General features: G+C 34.5%; 1 protein-coding gene across 1 annotated transcript in view; it reads left to right on the forward strand.

The window, feature by feature from the left end:
• Positions 1–22,775, forward strand: part of Btk (tyrosine-protein kinase Btk29A) — a 533,208-nt gene that overhangs the window by 204,909 nt on the left and 305,524 nt on the right. The window contains exons 3-4 of the mRNA XM_073970132.1: positions 19,949–20,044; positions 20,208–20,340. Coding sequence (XP_073826233.1) covers positions 19,949–20,044; positions 20,208–20,340 — 229 coding nt within the window. The remainder of the gene's footprint in view (positions 1–19,948; positions 20,045–20,207; positions 20,341–22,775) is intronic.

Consider the following 22,775-nt stretch of genomic DNA (forward strand, 5'->3'; position numbering starts at 1 on the left):
TTTTGGGTAGGTAGCCCTTGAAAAATATTTTAAAAAAATCCACGGTATTTGGGCAGATAGTCCTTGAAAAATTTTTGTATGTTGGGCGGATAGACCTTGAAAAATATACTTAAAAAAATCCACGCTTTTTGGGCGGATAGACCTTGAAAAATATACTTAAAAAATCCACGCTTTTTGGGCGGATAGACCTTGAAAAATATACTTAAAAAATCCACGCTTTTTGGGCGGATAGACCTTGAAAAATATACTTAAAAAATCCACGCTTTTTGGGCGGATAGACCTTGAAAAATATACTTAAAAAATCCACGCTTTTTGGGCGGATAGACCTTGAAAAATATACTTAAAAAATCCACGCTTTTTGGGCGGATAGACCTTGAAAAATATACTTAAAAAATCCACGCTTTTTGGGCGGATAGACCTTGAAAAATATACTTAAAAAATCCACGCTTTTTGGGCGGATAGACCTTGAAAAATATACTTAAAAAATCCACGCTTTTTGGGCGATAGACCTTGAAAAATATACTTAAAAATCCACGCTTTTTGGGCGGATAGACCTTGAAAAATATACTTAAAAAATCCACGCTTTTTGGGCGGATAGACCTTGAAAAATATACTTAAAAAATCCACGCTTTTTGGGCAGATAGCCATTGAAAAATATTCTAAAAAAATCCACGTTTTTTAGGCGGATGTCCCTTGAAAAATATTCTTAGAAAATCCACGCTTTCTGGGATAGACCTTGAAAAATGTTCTTTAAAAATCTACGATTTTTGGGCAGATAGCCACTGAAAATTTACGCTTTTTGGGATAGCCCTTGAAAAATATTCCTTAAAATCCAAGCTTTTTAGGCAGATAGCCCTTAAAAATATTCTCAAAAAATCCACGGTATTTGGGCAGATAGTCCTTGAAACATTTTTTTATTTTGGGCGGATAGACCTTGAAAAATATACTTAAAAAATCCACGCTTTTTGGGCGGATAGACCTTGAAAAATATACTTAAAAAATCCACGCTTTTTGGGCGGATAGACCTTGAAAAATATACTTAAAAAATCCACGCTTTTTGGGCGGATAGACCTTGAAAAATATACTTAAAAAATCCACGCTTTTTGGGCGGATAGACCTTGAAAAATATACTCAAAAAATCCACGCTTTTTGGGCAGATAGCCATTGAAAAATATTCTAAAAAAATCCACGTTTTTTAGGCGGATGTCCCTTGAAAAATATTCTTAGAAAATCCACGCTTTCTGAGATAGACCTTGAAAAATGTTCTTTAAAAATCTACGATTTTTGGGCAGATAGCCACTGAAAAATATTCTCAAAAAATCCATGTTTTTTATGCAGATAGCCCTTGAAAAATATTCTTAGAAAATCCACGCTTTTTGGGATAGCCCTCCATAGGCGTTGATTTTTAAAATAAGAGTTTGAGGCTCTTTCTTAGTTGTTTAGCTCTATAAGCGTGAATATTTTAAGAATATTTGGAGGCCCACGCTTAGCTCCATAGGCGTGGATTAAAAAAAAATATTTTGAGGCCCTTCTTTAGGTCCATATGCGCGGATTTTTAAAGAATATTTTGAGAGTATTTGGAAGCCCTACCTTAGATCCATAAGCGAGGATTTGTAAAAAATATGTTGAGGCCATTTGTAAGCTCCATAGGCGTGTATTTTTAACAAATATTTTGAGGTCCATCGTTAGCTCCATAAGCGTGGATTTTTAAAAAAATATTTTAAGCCCCTTCTTTAGCTCAATATGCGCGAATTTTTAAAGAATATTTTGAGAATATTTGGAAGCCCTAACTTAGCTCCATAAGCGAGGATTTTTAAAAAAATATGTTGAGACCATTCGTTGGCTCCATAGGCATGGATTTTTAAAGAATATTTTGAGAATATTTTGGAAGCCTTACCTTAGCACCATAAGCGTGGATTTAAAAAAAAATATTTTGAAGCCTTTCCTAAGCACCATAAGCGCGGAAAATCAGAAAATTTGATTTTTATTTATGAAAAGCCTACAGCCAAACAATTTTCAACAACAAAAATTTTGAGAACATTTTGAAGCCTTTCTTTAGCTCTATAAGAGTGGATTTTTAAAGAATATTTTGAGGCCCTTCCTTAGCTCCATAGGCGTGGATTTTTACAGAATATTTTGAGGCCCTTCCTTGGTTCTATAGGCGTGGATTTTTAGAGAATATTTTGAGGCGCTTCTTTAACTCTATAGGCGTGGATTTTTAGAGAATATTTTGAGGCGCTTCTTTAACTCTATAGGCGTGGATTTTTAGAGAATATTTTTAAGCCTATCCTTAGCCCCATAAGCGTGGATTTTTAAATAATATTTTGAAGTCTTTCCTTAGCTCCATAAGCGCGTTGGATTTTTAAATAATATTTTGAAGTCTTTCCTTAGCTCCATAAGCGCGTTGGATTTTTAAATAATATTTTGAAGTCTTTCCTTAGCTCCATAAGCGCGTTGGATTTTTAGAGAATTTTTTGAGGCGCTTCTTTAGAGAATATTTTAAGCCTATCCTTAGCCCCATAAGCGCGGATTTTTAAATAATATTTGGAAGCCCTACCTTAGCTCCATAAGCGTTGATTTTTTAAAAAAAATTTGAGGCCCTTCGTTAGCTCCATAGGCGCGGATTTTTAAAGAATATTTTGGGAATATTTGGAAGCCTTTCCTTAGCTCCATATGCGCGGATTTTTAAATAATATTTGGAAGCCCTACCTTAGCTTAATAAGCGTGGATTTTTAAGAAAGTATTTTGAGGCCTCCATAGTTAATTCCATAGGCGCGGATTTTCAAAATAAGCACAGATTTTTCAATAATATTATGAAGCCTTTCATTAGCTCAATAAGCACGAATTTTTAGAAATATTTTGAAGCCTTTCCCTGGCTCCATAAGCGCAGATTTTTAAATAATATTTTTAAACCTTTCTTTAGCTCCATAAGCACGAATTTTTAGAAATATTTTGAAGCCTTTCCTTAGCTCCATAAGCACGGATTTTTAAGTAATATTTTGAAGCCTTGTCTTAGCTCCATAAGCAAATAATATTTTGAAGCCTTTCCTTAGCTTCATTAGCGTGGATTTTTAAATAATATTTTGAAGCCTTTCCTTACCTCCATAAGCACGAATTTTTAAATAATATTTTTAAGCCTATCCTTAGCCCCATAAGCGTGGATTTTTAAATAATATTTTTAAGCCTTTCCTTAGCTCCATAAGTGCGGATTTTTCAATAATATTGTGAAGCCTTTCCTTAGCTCCGTAACTAACCTCTACCATGAGAAGACCTTAAACTCTTCTCATAGAAGAGCTTAAGGTCTTCTCATAGAAGAGCTTAAGGTCTTCTCATAGAAGAGCTTAAGGTCTTCTCATAGAAGACCTTAAGGTCTTCTCATAGAAGACCTTAAGGTCTTCTCATAGAAGAGCTTAAGGTCTTCTCATAGAAGACCTTAAGGTCTTCTCATAGAAGAGCTTAAGGTCTTCTCATAGAAGAGCTTAAGGTCTTCTCATAGAAGAGCTTAAGGTCTTCTTATAGAAGAGCTGAAGGTCTTCTTATAGAAGAGCTGAAGGTCTTCTTATAGAAGAGCTGAAGGTCTTCTTATAGAAGAGCTGAAGGTCTTCTCCATAGAAGAGCTGATGGTCTTCTCCATAGAAGAGCTGATGGTCTTCTCCATAGAAGAGCTGATGGTCTTCTCCATAGAAGAGCTGATGGTCTTCTCCATAGAAGAGCTGATGGTCTTCTCCATAGAAGAGCTGATGGTCTTCTCCATAGAAGAGCTGAAGGTCTTCTCCATAGAAGAGCTGATGGTCTTCTCCATAGAAGAGCTGATGGTCTTCTCCATAGAAGAGCTGAAGGTCTTCTCGATAGAAGAGCTGAAGGTCTTTTCCATAGAAGAGCTGAGGGTCTTCTCCATAGAAGTGCTGAGGGTCTTCTCCATAGAAGAGCTGAAGGTCTTCTCCATAGAAGAGCTGAAGGTCTTCTCATAGAGGTATTTTTATAGAAGAGCTAAAGGTCTTCTCATAGAAGAGCTTGCTTAAGGTCTTCTCATTGAAGAGCTTGAGGTCTTCTCATAGAAGAGCTTGCTTAAGGTCTTCTCATTGAAGAGCTTGAGGTCTTCTCATAGAAGAGCTTGCTTAAGGTCTTCTCATAGAAGAGCTTAAGGTCTTCTCATAGAAGAGCTTAAGGTCTTCTCATAGAAGAGAGCTTAAGGTCTTCTCAAAGAAGAGCTTGAGATCTTCTCATGGAAGAGCTTTAGGTCTTCTTATAAGAGCGTAGGGGTATCTCTTCCCAATGATACATCGGGTTTGTTTATTGACGTGTTCCTGCTGAACCCATATCTGCCATTTTTTGGATGTTGCAGCATTGGACTTCGAATCAGATCAGAGATCTTAAGCTATAGTCCTCGAAATATCTGGCTTTAGAGAATATTTATTTAGTATATTCCATCAGAAACATAAGCCATTTACATAGAATCTCCATCTCTGTCTGATGCGATATATCTTAATTCATTAAAAGTTTTTCCGGTTTCTGTGAAAATTGTACGTCTCCACGTTTTTCTCGGCCTTCCGCGGCCTCTGTATCCCTGGGGATTCCATTTGAGAACTGAGTGTGATATTTCGTTGTATGGTCTTCTCAGAGTATGCCCCAGCCAGCAGTATTTTCTTCTTTTGATCTGCAGATTGATGTCTTCTTGTTCCGCTATTTCTAATAGGTTTTCATTTGATATGGTTCTAGGCCACCATATTCTAAGGATGTTTCGCAGGCATCTATTTGTGAAGGTTTGTAGTTTGCGTTTTATTTCTTCGGTTACAATCCATGTTTCTGACCCATAAAGTAATACGGATTTGATGCAGGCATTGTATATGTATGTGTATCTTTGTTTTTTTGTGATATAGCACTGGATTTACATATATTCTTTAGGTTGAAATCGGTGGTGCTCAAAATATTTTGTACATTAGTCTCCCTAAGCGAATCTTTCCTTTGCTAAACCACGACAGATGAGAATAAAGAAAAAATATGTTGTTGTTGCAGTCACGTTAACGTATATGGGTGATCTTGGCTGGTTGAAATAAGCTACTCTCGCCTTAACCACGAGAGAGAGAGACATACAAATGCCTTCCTCAATTTTGATAAAATCAAAGAAGTACTCCTTCTAAGCAGAGAGAAGAGATAGACTCAAGTCTTTGTCATATGGAATTATATTTTACACATGTTATACACTCCTCATACCCTAAATAAAGAGCTAAGAACATGTCCTTCCCCCTAGGATTATCGAATTTATTCGATATTCCGCACAAGGTGCAGAACTAATTATTTTTCGCGAGTTAATGCTCTAAAATCGAATGTAAAGAACTTGATCACATTTGTGTGATTCTTTGCTAAAGCCAAGGCTGCAGCACGAGTGGCCTGGCAGGACCCTGTTAGTGAGTTAATGGACTAAGACATACACATATTGTTAAGGACGCTGTAGGTGAAGCTTTGTGGGATCGATTGCCGAACGCATTTAGATTCGCTGATGACCATTCTTCCACGTTTCTGTTTCCTGGCCAGTGCATGGAATGGATGATCGGTCTCTTTTTGAAACGTTATCAAACTGCTTTGTTGGGACTAATGTTCTGCGAAAAAATTGAGTTTGAAAAACACGTAGATTTTGTACTTGAAAAGGGCAACAAATTTATTTTGCCACAATGCACAGTGGATACACACATTGACCAAAAATAAAAAAATGAATGCCAAAATTTTGGTACAACATCTGGAAAATCTGACAGCTATGACATGGACCTTTTTAAAGATATATTAGTTTTTGTTTCATTCGAACGCGATCTTCTTAATAATAGCTTTAAAAGTCGGAATATTTGACTAATATTTTGTATTGTGAGTACAACCTATATTTCAAGTGCAAGTAAATATATTCGAAATATCGCGAAACTGATACGTATAGCAAAATATTATAGTGGATTTTGAAGGAGGAGGTAATAGCTTAATTTTCATTTACAAATAGTGTTTTAGCGTGTTAGCTGCATATTTTCTTAGTGTATTTTGTAATGTCAATTCGATCATATACTTAAATTTGACCTAAGGTTTTAGTCATGATGCCCACCAGTGCCCACCGCGGGAATAATTTTCCAAAGTATTTCATGGGTTTAAGATTATTTAGTATTAGAATCAGCTGCCATCTAGTGCCAGACTATAAATGGTGGGTCGCTGACTAAAGCTGCCTTAGAATAAGGTTTCAATAGATATATTAGCGTATAACTCTGTTATCTGACCACGTACATTAACATAATTGGCATCAGTGGCAAGATGAAGAAATATTCTTCTTGTCTTACGTTGGCGTTACGTGCCTTTCAGGAAGAACGCTATATGATCTATATTAAAAATTTTACCAATTTTCAGACAAAAATATTGATTTTTTTAATCCGCTAAATTGGTAGGATTTTATGTTTTGGAGATTGTTTTGTTTCCCCAAGCCTATTTTTGCATCATACGATAATCGGGAGCTTTTTCATGTCATTTTGTATTAACAGCATAAAACAATTCTTACCGTATACCCCTTCCAGAGGGTAAAGGGGGAAGAATGTTAGGCTCGTGGTTTCTTAAAACACTCTTCGCAGCAGCACAAAGCTGTAACCGGCGCATTGGCTTGATTTTTACACTCTAAATATTTTTGGCCACTTTCTCCATACAAGTGGATCCACTGTGCAATGGTAGTATTTCAAACGGAGTAATGAAATTGGTCTACAAACTACTACGCCTTCCCGACCTGTTCGACCTGTAGTGCTATTCTGTAACTCATTTTTGCTGTTACCGACAAAAATCGTTAACACTACTGCTTTCTTATCGCTACGTGTCCGATGGAAAGGATTTGGATTGACACAGAAGCTCTAAAAACAAACAGGAGTTTAGGGGATGATGAAGAAGACGAAAAATAGTTTTCAAGTTTCAACATCGTAATCTCAAATTGAATTTATTGGTTGCGATAATCTTCGACCTTATTTCTGGCAAGTTATTACTGGCCAACTTGGTTCAAACGATTTTTTGGGCCTTTTTCCCATTAAGGGATTTGGAGCCCTCTGTCTGAGAACAGATTGAAATCGTGTCCTCATCATTTGGAAATCGCCCCTTGCCTGAAAATTGGTTGGAATTGAAATAGTCTGACTTTTTCTTTCCCATTTTAATTGCACATCTTGCGTGTAAATTTATCTCTGAAAACCGGAGGCGGAATAAATATTTCTTTAAAATCCTCTTTAACATAAAATTTTTTCATATGCATATTTCATATTCATGTTTTATGTAGCCGAAGATCTTTCAGAAAGTATTCTTAAAAATCCATGTTTTTACAAGTAAAGGTCTTCCTCTAGGTATACAGAAAAAAATTTAGCCATTTGATAAAAAAATTCAAAGATTCAATAAAAAATTTATCGATTTTCCGGCAATAAAAAAATTGTCATATTGACAAAATTCAATAAAATTGTTTGATCACAAAGTAAAAAATACAACTGATAAAATATTTCACATATTGACAAAAATATTTATCAAAATATTACACATATTCCATTTTATCAGTTCAATATAAAAAAATCGATAAATATTTTAGTCAATATGTGAAATATTTTATCAGTTGTATTTTTTACTTTGTAATCAAATAATTTTATCGAATTTTGTCAATATGATCATTTTTTTTATCGCCGGATTTTTTTTTCTGTGTATATGTAGATGAAGACCTTCCACAAAGTATTCTTCAAAATTAACGTTTGTGGAGTTGAAAGTCCTCCTCCAAATATTCTTAAATTTTAACTTTTGTAAAAAAAATTTCTGAATGTACTCGTAAAAAATACAACATATTGATCTGAAAACATACCAAAAAATATTCTTAAAAATATGTTTAGAGCTTCACACAGCTCTAATAAATTTTCTGAAACACTCTGAAGAAAAAACTATCCGTGACCCTGAAGGAACTAATCCTTTATAATTCCACTGAAAGTGTATTACAAACCACTGTTAACACACACAACAAAACAATCAATTCGACCTTCTTAAGTCTGTCGAAGGTGATTGGACAAAAGAGTGGCTGGACATAGTACAACAAATTTAACAACAACAAAAAATCAACTAAGAAGAAAAGTGCCGCATATATCATTGTTTATCAAACACAGCATGGAATCGTGTTATTTGTTGTCGTTATTGTTATTCCACGATATTTATTCCCCACCCCCAATCTCTCGTGGTTCATTTATGACCATTGTCCATGGACTCCTGTCCTAAAAAGCAACGATCTGATCTTGTCTTAACAATGACTCTTTGTGGTTGCTGTTGTTGCTGGACGAAACATGTATCCGATGATGTGATCAATTATTGAAAATTTTGTCTACTTCTTTCCCAAACGACAGTAGTGGTGGCAGCAGCAACAAATATCCATCCACTCACTATCCACTTTAGTGATTAATGAGTCACACGCAAATAACACACACGTCGATTTTTTTCATTTCATTCGAAAAAAGGCTGTAAACGACGACGACGACAACAGTTATAGAGAGGCATAGCTGTTCCCTTCCAATAAATCCCATCAGTAACCTAAATGAAGTCCCATTCGTTTTCTTTCTTTCTTCATTAAATCTTAACTTTATCACTTACTACTCACCTTGTGTCGTGATAAGACGATGAGTGAGATTTGTGGTATGTCTGGATTCCATTTGTTTCTCTTTATGCTGCTTTCTTCATAATTGACAGATGAAATGAGGGTAACATTGGAATGTTTTTATTTTGGCCTGACAGCAGCCTGCTTGAAAAGGGCTATCCTCATTTTGATGATTTTTCTTTGCGTTTGATGTGATAGGCGTTACTAATGTTTTTACAAATTTAAATATTTCTTAATTCTTGTCATTCTTCTTAGTGTGGGGATTTTCCGCATTTTTTTGGGTCATAAGATAAGACACAAAACACACAATCTTGAAAGAAAAAATAGGGAACAATAATAGAACTGTGAAAAGGCCTCAAAATATTGTTTAAAAATCCACCACTAAGTCTTTGAAAAAATATTTTTAAAAATCCACGCTTAGTGGTGGTCTTTGAAAAAATATTTTTAAAAATCCACGCTTAGTGGTGGTCTTTGAAAAAATATTTTTAAAAATCCACGCTTAGTGGTGGTCTTTGAAAAAATATTTTTAAAAATCCACGCTTAGTGGTGGTCTTTGAAAAAATATTTTTAAAAATCCACGCTTAGTGGTGGTCTTTGAAAAAATATTTTTAAAAATCCACGCTTAGTGGTGGTCTTTGAAAAAATATTTTTAAAAATCCACGCTTAGTGGTGGTCTTTGAAAAAATATTTTTAAAAATCCACGCTTAGTGGTGGTCTTTGAAAAAATATTTTTAAAAATCCACGCTTAGAGGTGGTCTTTGAAAAAATATTTTTAAAAATCCACGCTTAGAGGTGGTCTTTGAAAAAATATTTTTAAAAATCCACGCTTAGTGGTGGTCTTTGAAAAAATATTTTTAAAAATCCACGCTTAGTGGTGGTCTTTGAAAAAATATTTTTAAAAATCCACGCTTAGTGGTGGTCTTTGAAAAAATATTTTTAAAAATCCACGCTTAGAGGTGGTCTTTGAAAAAATATTTTTAAAAATCCACGCTTAGAGGTGGTCTTTGAAAAAATATTTTTAAAAATCCACGCTTAGAGGTGGTCTTTGAAAAAATATTTTTAAAAATCCACGCTTAGAGGTGGTCTTTAAAAAAATATTTTTAAAAATCCACGCTTAGAGGTGGTCTTTGAAAAAATATTTTTAAAAATCCACGCTTAGAGGTGGTCTTTGAAAAAATATTTTTAAAAATCCACGCTTAGAGGTGGTCTTTGAAAAAATATTTTTAAAAATCCACGCTTAGAGGTGGTCTTTGAAAAAATATTTTTAAAAATCCACGCTTAGAAGTGGTCTTTGAAAAAATATTTTTAAAAATCCACGCTTAGAGGTGGTCTTTGAAAAATATTTTTAAAAATCCACGCTTAGAGGTGGTCTTTGAAAAAATATTTTTAAAAATCCACGCTTAGAGGTGGTCTTTGAAAAAATATTTTTAAAAATCCACGCTTAGAGGTGGTCTTTGAAAAAATATTTTTAAAAATCCACGCTTAGAGGTGGTCTTTGAAAAAATATTTTTAAAAATCCACGCTTAGAGGTGGTCTTTGAAAAAATATTTTTAAAAATCCACGCTTAGAGGTGGTCTTTGAAAAAATATTTTTAAAAATCCACGCTTAGAGGTGGTCTTTGAAAAAATATTTTTAAAAATCCACGCTTAGAGGTGGTCTTTGAAAAAATATTTTTAAAAATCCACGCTTAGAGGTGGTCTTTGAAAAAATATTTTTAAAAATCCACGCTTAGAGGTGGTCTTTGAAAAAATATTTTTAAAAATCCACGCTTAGAGGTGGTCTTTGAAAAAATATTTTTAAAAATCCACGCTTAGAGGTGGTCTTTGAAAAAATATTTTTAAAAATCCACGCTTAGAGGTGGTCTTTGAAAAACTATTTTTAAAAATCCACGCTTATTAGTGGTGGTCTTTGAAAAAATATTTTTAAAAATCCACGCTTAGTGGTGGTCTTTGATAAAATATTTTTAAAAATCCACGCTTGGTGGTGGTCTTTGAAAAAATATTTTTAAAAATCCACGCTTAGTGGTGGTCTTTGAAAAAATATTTTTAAAAATCCACGCTTAGTGGTGGTCTTTGAAAAAATATTTTTAAAAATCTACGCTTAGTGGTGGTCTTTGAAAAAATATTTTTAAAAATCCACGCTTAGTGGTGGTCTTTGAAAAAATATTTTTAAAAATCCACTCTTAATGGTGGCCTTTGAAAAAATATTTTTAAAAATCCACGCTTAGTGGTGGTCTTTGAAAAAATATTTTTAAAAATCCACCCTTAGCGGTGGTCTGTGAAAAAATATTTTTAAAAATCCACGCTGAGTGGTGGTCTTTGAAAAAATATTTTTAAAAATCCTCGATTAATGGTTTTTAAAAATTAAAAAAAAATACGCTTAGGTGTGGTCTTTGAAAAAATATTTTTAAAAATCCACGCTTAGTGGTGGTCTTTAAAAAAATATTTTTAAAAATCCACGCTTAGTGGTGGTCTTTGAAAAAATATTTTTAAAAATCCACGCTTAGTGGTGGTCTTTAAAAAAATATTTTTAAAAATCCACGCTTAGTGGTGGTCTTTGAAAAAATATTTTTAAAAATCCACGCTTAGTGGTGGTCTCTGAAAAAATATTTTTAAAAATCCACGCTTAGTGGTGGTCTTTGAAAAAATATTTTTAAAAATCCACGCTTAGTGGTGGTCTCTGAAAAAATATTTTTAAAAATCCACGCTTAGTGGTGGTCTTTGAAAAAATATTTTTAAAAATCCACGCTTATTAGTGGTGGACTTTGAAAAAATATTTTTAAAAATCCACGCTTAGTGGTGGTCTTTGAAATAATATTTTTAATAGTCTTTAGTCTTATAGATGTGAAGATAGGCCTCTGATTTTCAAAAGGAAGACCTTGTGTTGAACATTACTTCTTCAAGTATTTGCTTTCTCTTCATTCCGAACTCAATCTTATTTCCTGTTAAAAATTTTGCCCTACATTGGTATTTGACAATCAAATTGTATTCATTTGTTTGTTTTTATTTCCCTTCACTTAGCTGTTGGCAAATTCGTTGTCACTTTTGTTGTCAGTGTCACCTGGTTGTCAAACAAATTTTCTCCTCTGTTGACTTTTTTATTTGCCGCCGTCTGTCTGTTTTACACACTTTGTCAAGGGTGTTGCCTCAAACTATGTGGTTTTGAATTTGTTTTTGTTTACCGTATCACATGAAAGCTTTTTCAACGAGAATCAGCTAAAGGCAATGGGTATTGCAATTATATTTCTAGTTCAGTGGTGTGCTGATATATTGGAATCAGAAATTTCCCAGGTTTCCCTATTGGCCTTGACCACCCGTTTCTGGATAAATGGGATGTGAACAAAATAAGTTAAAACAACTTTTTCTTTTAACCCAGAAAGCCAAAAAATAAATAAAATATATTTTCAATTAAATTCGCTTTAATGTCAGACACGCCAAGAAAACAAAAACGCAACAAAAACACAAATTACCTCACTTCATCATTCTCACATTACATGACAAACGGACGGACAGGTCGAACGAAATGAAATTTGTTTACAAAACTCAATAATTTTTAATACATATTTCATGCAATTTCGTCTTTCATGTCCAATCTTCATTGCGTCGTAGCGTCGTCTAAGCTTGCGCTGTAAACAAAAAAGCCAAACCAACAAAATTTGTTGTTCGAACCATACATAAGCCGGATAATATCGTCATTTTCAGGCAAATTATCACCGCAGTCATCTTTGTGGCTATTGCTGCGGTTAGTGGTGGCGGTTGTTTGGTCCACCACTGCTACTGCTACGTTGGTCACTCGCACATAATCGCATTTAGTTTTGTTTGTTGTTGTAGTTTTTGTTTTGTGCTTTTTTGATACAAAATTAAAGTGTTTTCTTTTAAATTGAAATTGAAAGGAAGTGAAAGTCAATTAATGTTACATTAATCAGACATGCAAACCGGCTGGAGTACATTCAGACCAGGCCAGAGCAAGGCATACCAGACCTACATACCCAAAATCAGAGAGTAAAGATTGATGAGAATGTCTCATGCCAATGTGTAAATATTGATAATTTTTCAATTTATTCTTTCTTCGCCAATGCCTATAAAAGGGCTGAGTGGTTGGTTGATAGCTGATTGACCTTTCTAAACACAAACGTTAAGCTGTTGAACTTTTTACGACCATAAGCTCATATGATGTATAGACCAGCGGGTTAACACCATCTGGCAAGAGAAACGCATTATCCGGTAATTTTAACCTATACATGCTATGGTCGATTCCAAAAAAATGGATGCAAAACTGTGTGCTGCGACTCCAGAGGCATAAGCCGGCTTCCCATCTATTATTATTATTATTCTTTATTATTATTCTTTCCAAAAATATTTTTGGAAAAATATTCTCTAAAAAATCCACGATTTTTGAAAAAATTTTCTTTAAAAAATCCACGATTTTTGGAAAAAATATTCTTTAATAAATCCACGATTTTTGAAAAAAAATTTCTTTAAAAACTCGATGATTTTTGAAAAAATTATCTTAAAAAATCCACGATTTTGAAAAAAGAAATCTTTTAAAAATCCACGATTTTTAAAAAAATATATATTCTTTAAAAATCCACGATTTTTGAAAAAAAAAATATATTTTTTAAAAATCCACAATTTTTGAAAAAAAATATTCTTCAAAAATCCACGATTTTTGAATATATATTTGATTTTCCAAAAATCCATGATATTTGTAACATATTTATTAAAAATTCCATGATTTTCGACAAATATTTATTAAAAAATCCATGATTTTCGAAAAATATTTGTTAAAAAATCCATGATTTTCGAAAAAAATATTCCTTAAAAAATTCACGATTTTTGAAAAAATATTCGTTAAAAATTCCATGATTTTTGAAAAATCCACGATTTTGAAAAAAAATATTCTTTTAAAAATCCACCATTTTTGAAAAAAATATTCTTCAAAAATCCACGATTTTTGAAAAAAATATTCTTTAAAAAATCCATGATTTCGAAAAAATATTCTTTAAAAAATCCATGATTTTCGAAAAAATATTCTTTAAAAAATCCATGATTTTCGAAAAAATATTCTTTAAAAAATCCATGATTTTCGAAAAAAATATTCTTTAAAAAATCCACTATTTTTGAAAAAATTTTCTTTAAAAAATTCACAATTCACAAAATATTTTTTAAAAACTTCACGATTTTTGAAAAAATATTCTTTAAAAAATCCACGATTTTTAAAAAAATATTCTTTAAAAATCCACGATTTTTGAAAGAAGTGTTCTTAAAAAATCCACGACTTTTGAAAAATATTCTTTAAAAAATTGAAAAAAATATTCTTAAATTATCCATAATTAAAAAAAAAATATTCTTAAAAAAATGCATGATTTTTGAAAAAAAATCCACTATTTTTGAGAAATATTCTTCTTCTATTCGTAGAAGACCTTAAGAATGCTTTCAGTAGCTACTGGAGGTCTTTTTTCCAAAGAAGAGGTGTAGGACGTATTTCGTATGGGCGATCTATTGTAGATCTTCTATCCAAAAAAATACCTTCAAGAGGTCTTTTATTCAAATAAGGTCTTCAAACCGAAGAAGACATTCAAGATATCTTCTAACCAAAGATTAGATTTCCGGTGCAAAGAAGACCTACAATAGGTTTTTTTTATCACAGAAGACCTTTCTATTCACAGAATAACTGTAAGTGCCATTTTAGCAAGAGGAGACTTTTAAAAGTTCTTCTAACTAAGTGGCCTTCTAATCGAAGAAGACATTCAAGAGATCTTCTAACCAAAGAAAACCTTCACTAGGTCTTCTGTGCAAAGAAAATCTTCGAGAGGTCTTCTATTCAAAGAACGCCTTCAGTTTCTCTTCTATTCAAAGAAGATCTTCAAAGGTCTTATATTCAAATAACACTTACAAGTGGTCTTTTATGTACAGAAGACCTGTAGAAGAAGAACTGTGGGAGGTCTTTTTTCAAGAGAAGGCTTATAGAAGATATTCTAAGTACAGAAGACCTGTAGGAGGTCTTCTATCCACAGAAGACCTGAAGGAGGTCCTCTACCCATAGAATAGCAGTAGGAGGTCTTTTTTTTCAAAGAAGATCTTTAGGAGGTCTTCATATCCATAGGAGATCTGTAGGAGTTGTTCTAATCGCTAGAGTTGGGCAATCTAGTTCCCGGAGCGGGTCGATCTTTCTAGTTCCTTTTCCAAAAGGAACTAGTTCCTTAATATAGTTCCGAGACCGATATAGTTCCACGAATCTTTCTATTTCATCGTTCCTTTCATTCCAAATAGTTCCGACACCGAAATGGTTCAACGAATTTTTTTCTTTCATCGTTCTTTTCGTTCCAAATAGTTCCGAGATTGAAATTGTTCAACGAATCTTTCTCTTTCGTCGCTCTTTTTGTTTCCTTCGTTCCAAATAGTTCCGAGACTTGACATAAAAATAAATAAATTTCAGCAAACAAACAACGTAAGATCGACGTATGCGTTAAATTGAAGGAATCAGAAAAACGAAAGGAACTATATGAACTAAAGGAACTATATAAACGCAAGAGCTGGATATAGTTCCAATAGTTCCTTGTCCGGAATAGTTCCTTGGAACTAGTTCGTTCCGGAACTACACAACTCTACTAATCGCAGCAGACCTTTAAGAGGTCTTAATCTATACGCAGAGTTAGGAGTTTTTGTATCCATAGAAGACCAGTAAAAGGTCTTCCATCCATAGAATCAATCTGTAGGAGGTATTCTATCCATACGTGACTTGTAGGAGGTCTTCGATCGAAAGAGGACCTGTAGCAGGTCTGCTATTCACAGAAGAACTGAAAGAGGTAATCTTACCATAGAAGGCCTGTAGGATGGGATAGGATCCTGTTGGATATATTTTATCCTTAGATGGACTACAGGAGGTCTCCTGTCCATAGAAGAGTTATTCTATACAGAGAAGACTTGTAGCAGGTCTTTTATCCATGGTAGATCTTTTCATGCATAGAAGATCTGAGAGTGTTCTTCTGCCCACAGAAGACCTATATTAGAAGTCGTCTAGAAGGTTTTCTGTCTATCCAATGAAGGTTCATAAAGGATACTTTTTATATCTAAAATACCTATAGCATATTTTCTAAGAAATTTTTACGATATTCGGGAAGAGTTTCGTTATTATACTTCTATCCAAATTATTCTTCACAAATCATCTTCACGTTTGTCATTGCCTTTTCTTAGTTTACCATACAGTATCGGCCAAAAGTTAAGTACCACATCAGTACATTTTTTTATACCCTACACCACTATGTGGGGAGGGTATTATAAGTTGGTTTTGGCCAAAAAGTTTGTAACGCATCGAAATAATGGTCGTAGACCCATACTTATATATATCAAAATGAATGTCTCGACGAGCTGAGTCAATCTGGCTATGTGTGTCCGTCCGTCAGTCCGTCCGTCTTTCCATCTAAACCTTGTAATCACGCTACTGGTCGCAATTTTGATCGGATCGTCACGAAGTTTTGGGTGTTGATGGGGGTCCCGGAGGGGAAGAAGCCTATTGATTTTGGTGATGGTCGGATAATATTTAGGGGTCGGAATGGACAAAAAACTTATGTGGATAAAAAGACAACTTTTTTTTCCAAAGCGAATATCTCAGTTTCTATATGGGGTATACCAAAAGCAAAACCTGACAATGAAAGTAGAAAATATCACCTTTCTTAGGATGTAAAGTAGGTTCTTGAAGGTGATCAAATAACGAAGATATCACAATAGTCGCAAATAAACCCCAAATTTTCATGTTTGTGATTTAAGTTATAATGACGAATATCACAGCTTTGGCTGGGGACTTTCCAAAAGCAAAGCCTGACTATGAAAGTAGAAGATTCCACCTTTACAATGATGCAAACTAGGTCGGCGTAGGTGACCAAATAGCGGAGATATCACAATAGTCGGTAATTCATCCCATTTTTCCATTTTTTTTTGGAAATCACGCTACAGGCCGCAATTTTGATCGGATCGTCACGAAATTTTGAGAGTTAATGGGGATCTCAAAGAGGAAGAGGGTCGAATAATATTTAGGGGTCGGAATGGGCAAAAAACTTATTTGGATAAAAAGACAACGTTTTTTTCCAAAGCTAATATCTCAGCTTCTATAAGATGTATACCAAAAGCAAAACCTGACAATGAAAGTAGAAAATATCACCTTCCTAACGATGTAAAGTAGGTTCTTGTAGGCGATCAAACAACGAAGATATCACAATAGTCGCAAATAAACCCCAAATTTTCATGTTTGTGATTTAAGTTATAATGACGAATATCACAGCTTTGGCTGGGGACTTTCCAAAAGCAAAGCCTGACTATGAAAGTAGAAGATTCCACCTTTACAATGATGCAAACTAGGCCGGCGTAGGTGACCAAATAACGGAGATATCGCAATATTCGATAAGACATCCCATGTTTCCATTTTTTTGGAAATCACGCTACTGGGCGCAATTTTGATCGGATCGTCACGAAATTTCAAGGGTTAATGAGGGTCTCACAGAGGAAGAAGCCTATTGATTTTGATGATGGTCGGATAATATTTAGGGGTCGGAATGAGCAAAAACTTTATTTGGAGAAAAAGTCAATATACATATATAAAATATCAAATTTACAACAATGTAACGTAGGTTGTCGTAGGTGGTCTAACAACGAAGATATCGCAACAGTCGCTAATAAAACCCAATTTCTCATTTTTGCGATTTTAATAATAATGACGGATATCACAACTTTGGTTGGGGACCTTCTAAAAGCAAAGCCTGACTAAGAAAGTAGAAAATCCCATCTTTGAAATTATGCAAAGTAGGTTTGCGTAGGTAGTCAAATAATAGAGATATCGCAATAGTCGTTAATGCATCCCTTTTTTCCACTTTTTCTGCAATCACACTACAGGTCGGAATTTTGATCGGATCATCACGAAATTTTCTCACCGACATAGAAGCCTATTGATATTGGTGATGTCAACAGTAGTCAAATATAAGATTAAATATTAATTATTTTGGTTCAGTTCGCCTTAAGTCATTTGGTATAAAAGCCAGATAGGTGAAAACTTTCGTATCTCCATAAAAGAAATGTTTTCGAGTGAAAAGATTATTCACAGAGGTAGTGGTGTAGGGTATCACATAGTCGGCCCCGTACCGAATATAGCCTTTTCTCACTTGTTTAAATGATATATATTTTTTTTTTTTGAAAAACAATTAAAAAAGAGTCAATCGGCTTTGCCGACAGAGATATACCTTCAGCCCATGTGAACTAAAACACTTTTTGGATATTTGAAGTTGCCGACAAAAACTGACATAGTCCATTATAGAAATGGATCCTACATTGGGAGTCATATCTTTTCGATAGATATCGCGCCCACTAGCCACTTCAGTGGGTCATTGTATAACTTTTGGACCAGTATGCCAGGAAGCATGTAAGCAGGACCATATCGAACACATCGGTATGCATTTCCAAACAGACCCTAAACTGCACTGGGACACAAATGTTGAACTTTTGTGGGGGGGTATCCTAAGGAGAGGACCGATATTGGCCATTTTAGAAGTTTAACTAAATTTGGACAAAATGTTGGGAGATCCAAAGTTTGGACCAAATTGGTTGATCAGTTCGAGAGTTATCGTGCTCTCCAGCCACTGCATATGGTGCCAAAACCCCTTTTACCCATTTTCGACTGTTTTCTCAAGAAGAATTGACTTGCCCCTGAAAAAAAACTTACCATCGTAATGGAGGCAGCGAATGCAAGTTGCTTCAACAAAAATCAAAGCGATTCGAGAGCAGGTCTTAAAGTGAACTTATCCCAAACTTTTTGTGGGAGGTACCCGAAGGAGTGGACAAATATAGTCCATATTCGAACCTGATCTATATCTGGTAGATATATTAGGATGTGTAAAGTATGGACCAAATCGGTCACACCCTTCACGAGTTATCGTGTGCACAATTGTTCCAAACATTTTTGAACTTTTGTGGGGGAAGTACTTGAAGCAGTGGGTCGATATCGAACTTAACCTAAGTTTGGACAAAATATTACGAAGGCAAAAGTTCGAGAGTTATCTTGCGCTCCAACCACTACACACGGTGTCATAGTAGTTTTTTTTTTAACTTTCAGGCTATTTTCACAGGAAGTATGATTCGCCCCTGATGAAACTTGTACCGTCGTGTGGGGGGCAGTGAATGGAAGCGATTCGACAGCAGCTCCTAAACTGAACTTTTCCGAAATTTTGTGAGGAATGTACCCGAACCTCATCTAAGTCGGCTAGAAGTTTCACGATGTGCAAAGTATGGACCAAATTTCGTCGCTCGCTTCAAGAGTTATAGTTTGCATAATATTCCGAACATTTTCGAACTTTAGTGGGGAGGTACCGGAAGGAGTGGACCGATATAGCTCATCTTCGAACTTAAACTAAGTTAGGGCAAAATATTACGAAAGCCAAATTTTGGACCGAATCGGTTAATCCATTAGATAGTTATCGTGCGCTGCAGCCAGACAGACCGACGGACGGACATTGCTAAATCAACTCCAAATTGTCTGAAACGGATTTCGTCCAAACATACTTGGGGTCTAAAACCATTATTTCGATGAGGCACATTTTGCCCTATGAAAGTGTATATACCCTTGTTAGCATAAATGCTGAGGGTATAAAAAGTATTGTGAAATTACGTCGAAATTGAAAACTTAAATCTACTTCAGTGTGTCCGTTAATTTTTCTTAGTATACCATACATAAATATACCTTGGCATAACTTTAATTCTATTAAGCATCCCTTAAATTTTTGTAAGAAACTTCCCTGTCAACAGGAATTTCAACATGAAATACTTGCACCACAAGAAGACTTTCTTTTATCCCCGGCAAGGAAATAGTTTGCATTTTTTTGTTGCCTTCTTTGCAATGAAATATTAAAGTCACACTTGTGGCAGGCCTGTTGCGTATCACTCAAGTGTTAATATTTCAGGAATGTGGTGGGCTGACACCACTCGTGAAGTCATGAAAGCATTTTACCTTTTGATTTTTATTGCCCTTTTAAGCAAACATATTTGCAGGACTTTAAAGGATATGATGGCTGGCATATTTATAACAATATTCATAAACATGTGTCTTGTGCCCACAGGGCATTAAAAACTTATTTTTTTGTTTAATGAAAATAACAACTCAATTACTTTTGGTTAAGTGCCATAAAAAGTAAATGTCCATTGGTTTTTTACGAAATATGTTGATCATCCTGTAACAAAATATTGAACATTTTATTTTAAGGTTTCTTGCTTGAACGAATAATATTTTTTATTTATTTTTCATTCGATAAAAAATACAATTTCTTATTTTTTTCAATTTCAGCGTCGTCGTGAACGTGGTCGCATACCTGTTAAGGGTGTCAGACTTGTAGAGGTAGCCACAGTTAATGGTGAAGGTGGAGATCCTTTTGCACCGGATGTGAGTACCAAATTTTTTGTCTTCTTTGTTGTTTTTTTACATCTACGTATCTCGTGTTTATTTTTTTTTTTTCCTTTTTTATTTCATTTTAATTTATTTGTTTTTTATATTTATTTCTTTTTCCTACGTCTGCATTCTACCTATCTACCTACCATCCCTGCAGGGTTATCCTTTTCAAGTAGGCTATTGTGAATCTACCGATGATCAATCGCAACGCACTGTTCCCCAGTATACCCTGTATTTGGTAGCCAACAGTGAAAAAGAACGTCACGATTGGATACGTGCCATACGACAAGGTAAGTTAAGTTGTTGTTATTTCTGGTCGGTCTACCGTTAAGCGTGAAGTTCTCGATTTTTTTTGTAATTAATGTTTAAGGATTTGTGTTTTTAGGGGTTTTGTTTTGCTTTGAAAGGAAATGATTTTTGGATGTTATTTGAGATTTTTATCCATTAATTAGTGTTGAGATGTTTTTGTAGGAATTTTGTTCAATTTTATAAAATTGTAACATATGTTGCGGGAAGTTCGACAAAAAATTATCTGAATTTGTATGGATTTACCGAGAGCATTGAAAAAATAAATTTAAAAGTAACTGTAGATTACACTATGAACCGAAATTTTGGGCCAGAGATAATTCCTTTTGGGGATGAAAGCCCTTGGTGAGTATATTAAGAATCCCGAAGGACAGATCCGCCGTGAGATGAACTTCCGAGTTATGGCGTGATGAAGTTTTTGCTGAAGACCCTGTAATGCATCTGAAATTAGCGTTATATCTTTGTTAAATGTTGTTTCAGCTTATTTATGAGATGACATGTCGCCAGTCAAATCGAATGAGGATTATTTTCGTAGAGCATTTCGACCTTTTGGGCGAGGTACCCGAAGGAGTGGGCCGATATGGCCCATCTTCGAACTTAAACTAAGTTTGAACAAAATATTAAGAAAGCCAAATCGGTTAATCCGTTCTGTATCATATGGGAAATATTTAATATGCACGTTTATTGTAGGTTTTCTGTGTAAAAGAAGAATAAGTTTATAAATATTTTCTTGTTATTTCATAAAATTACACAAAATGGTATGTTTGGAAACTATGGGAAATATTTGTGTTTTCAAAAAAACACAATCTCAAACAAGTAAGCCAAGGCTATAGTCGACCATGTGATACCCTACACCACTGACCCTGGGAATTAGCTTTCCACAAATCGAAATTTCTTTATGAAACTAATAAACTTATTGTAAGAAATAACTTAAATAACATTCATTTTTATTAACAATTCCCGGTTTCCTTTGCCGGGTCCTATACACAATGGCCGTTTATCGGAACCATTTCGTCCAAAATCCGGTGTGAGACAGGTCTGCCTACTGTCGCCACTACTATTTCTTCTTGTAATTGATAATGTGTTGAAGGAAACAATCGAAGGTGGCCGTCGTGGTATCCAATGGACTATAAGCAGCCATCTTGAGGATATAGACTACGCAGACTACTTTTGCCTACTATCCACCAGACACTCCGATATGCAGTCTAAACTCGACGACTTAGTTGCCCACTCAGCGAATGTCGGTTTAAGAATTAACACCGCATCTAACAACAATCACTTTATCATTGGACAGGAACAAATAGAGTTCCTAAACAAATTCTGCTATCTGGGAAGCATGATCTCAACCGAAAGCAGTGCACAGGCTGACATTGAATTTAGAATAGGTAAAACCAACAGCGCCTTCTTTCAATTAAGAAACATCTGGAACTCAAGGGTTATACTAACGAAGTCAAAAATCAACATAGTCAAATCAAACGTTCTGTCAGTACTATTCTATAGTTGCGAATCATGTTTAACAACAACAACAACCCATAACAACACATTGCAAAGCTTCACAAACATATTGCGAATGTTAGAATAGCTTGGAAAAACTTTGTAAAGACCCTATGTTCCCCAAGGAGTTAATTGGAAAAAGAAAGATATTCCGACACCGCCACCATTTCATCAACTTTCGCGGTTATAGGCCTCCAAATGTTTGAGGCTTTGATGTCAAAAGGCATCATTTTGTCTGGGTCATATCTTCTAAACTGCTAAGAAATTAGTTTTACTCTCAAAAGCAAGGTTGTAGCTCTTGTCTTAAAGAACAAAAACACATAAAATCCATCAAACTTCATCTGCAAGGTCAAATTTATTTCAAAATTTTTTCTCGGGTTCTGGTCTACAGATATCAAACCAATCAAAATTGAAGCAAACAAACAACTACAAAACTGTACTTTAGATCTCAATAAACAACTTTCTAGAGCATTCGCACTCTGTAGAAACTGTTCTTAAAGGTTAAAATAGCAAAACAAATGTGACTTTTATCGAGTTTGCTCTAGTTCTGGTCCACAGATTAGTATCTGTTCCGTTCAATATTCAAGAAAATAATCAACTACAATAATGTTGCAAAGATATTAGTAAACAACTTCATGGAATATACGAACTTTCGATGAAAGGTTCTTAAAGGTCAAAATAGCAAAACACTTTAGAAACTATTCGATCTGCATACTTTTTTTCTCCGATTCTGGACCATAGATACCAAACCGTTCAAAATGTAAGAATAGAGTAAACTACAAAAATTTACCTAAGATCTCTGTAAACTACTTTCTAGAACATATGAACTTCCTAGAGAGTTTCATCAAGGTCAAAGTTCAATTATATTTGCCTATTTTTTCCTGTTCAGGTCCGTAAATAAATAACCTTTAAAACTGTCTTGAAT

Source organism: Musca autumnalis, unplaced genomic scaffold (genome assembly GCF_047663935.1).
Source record: "Musca autumnalis isolate F117 unplaced genomic scaffold, ASM4766393v1 scaffold_2, whole genome shotgun sequence".
NCBI classification, from domain to species: domain Eukaryota; kingdom Metazoa; phylum Arthropoda; class Insecta; order Diptera; family Muscidae; genus Musca; species Musca autumnalis.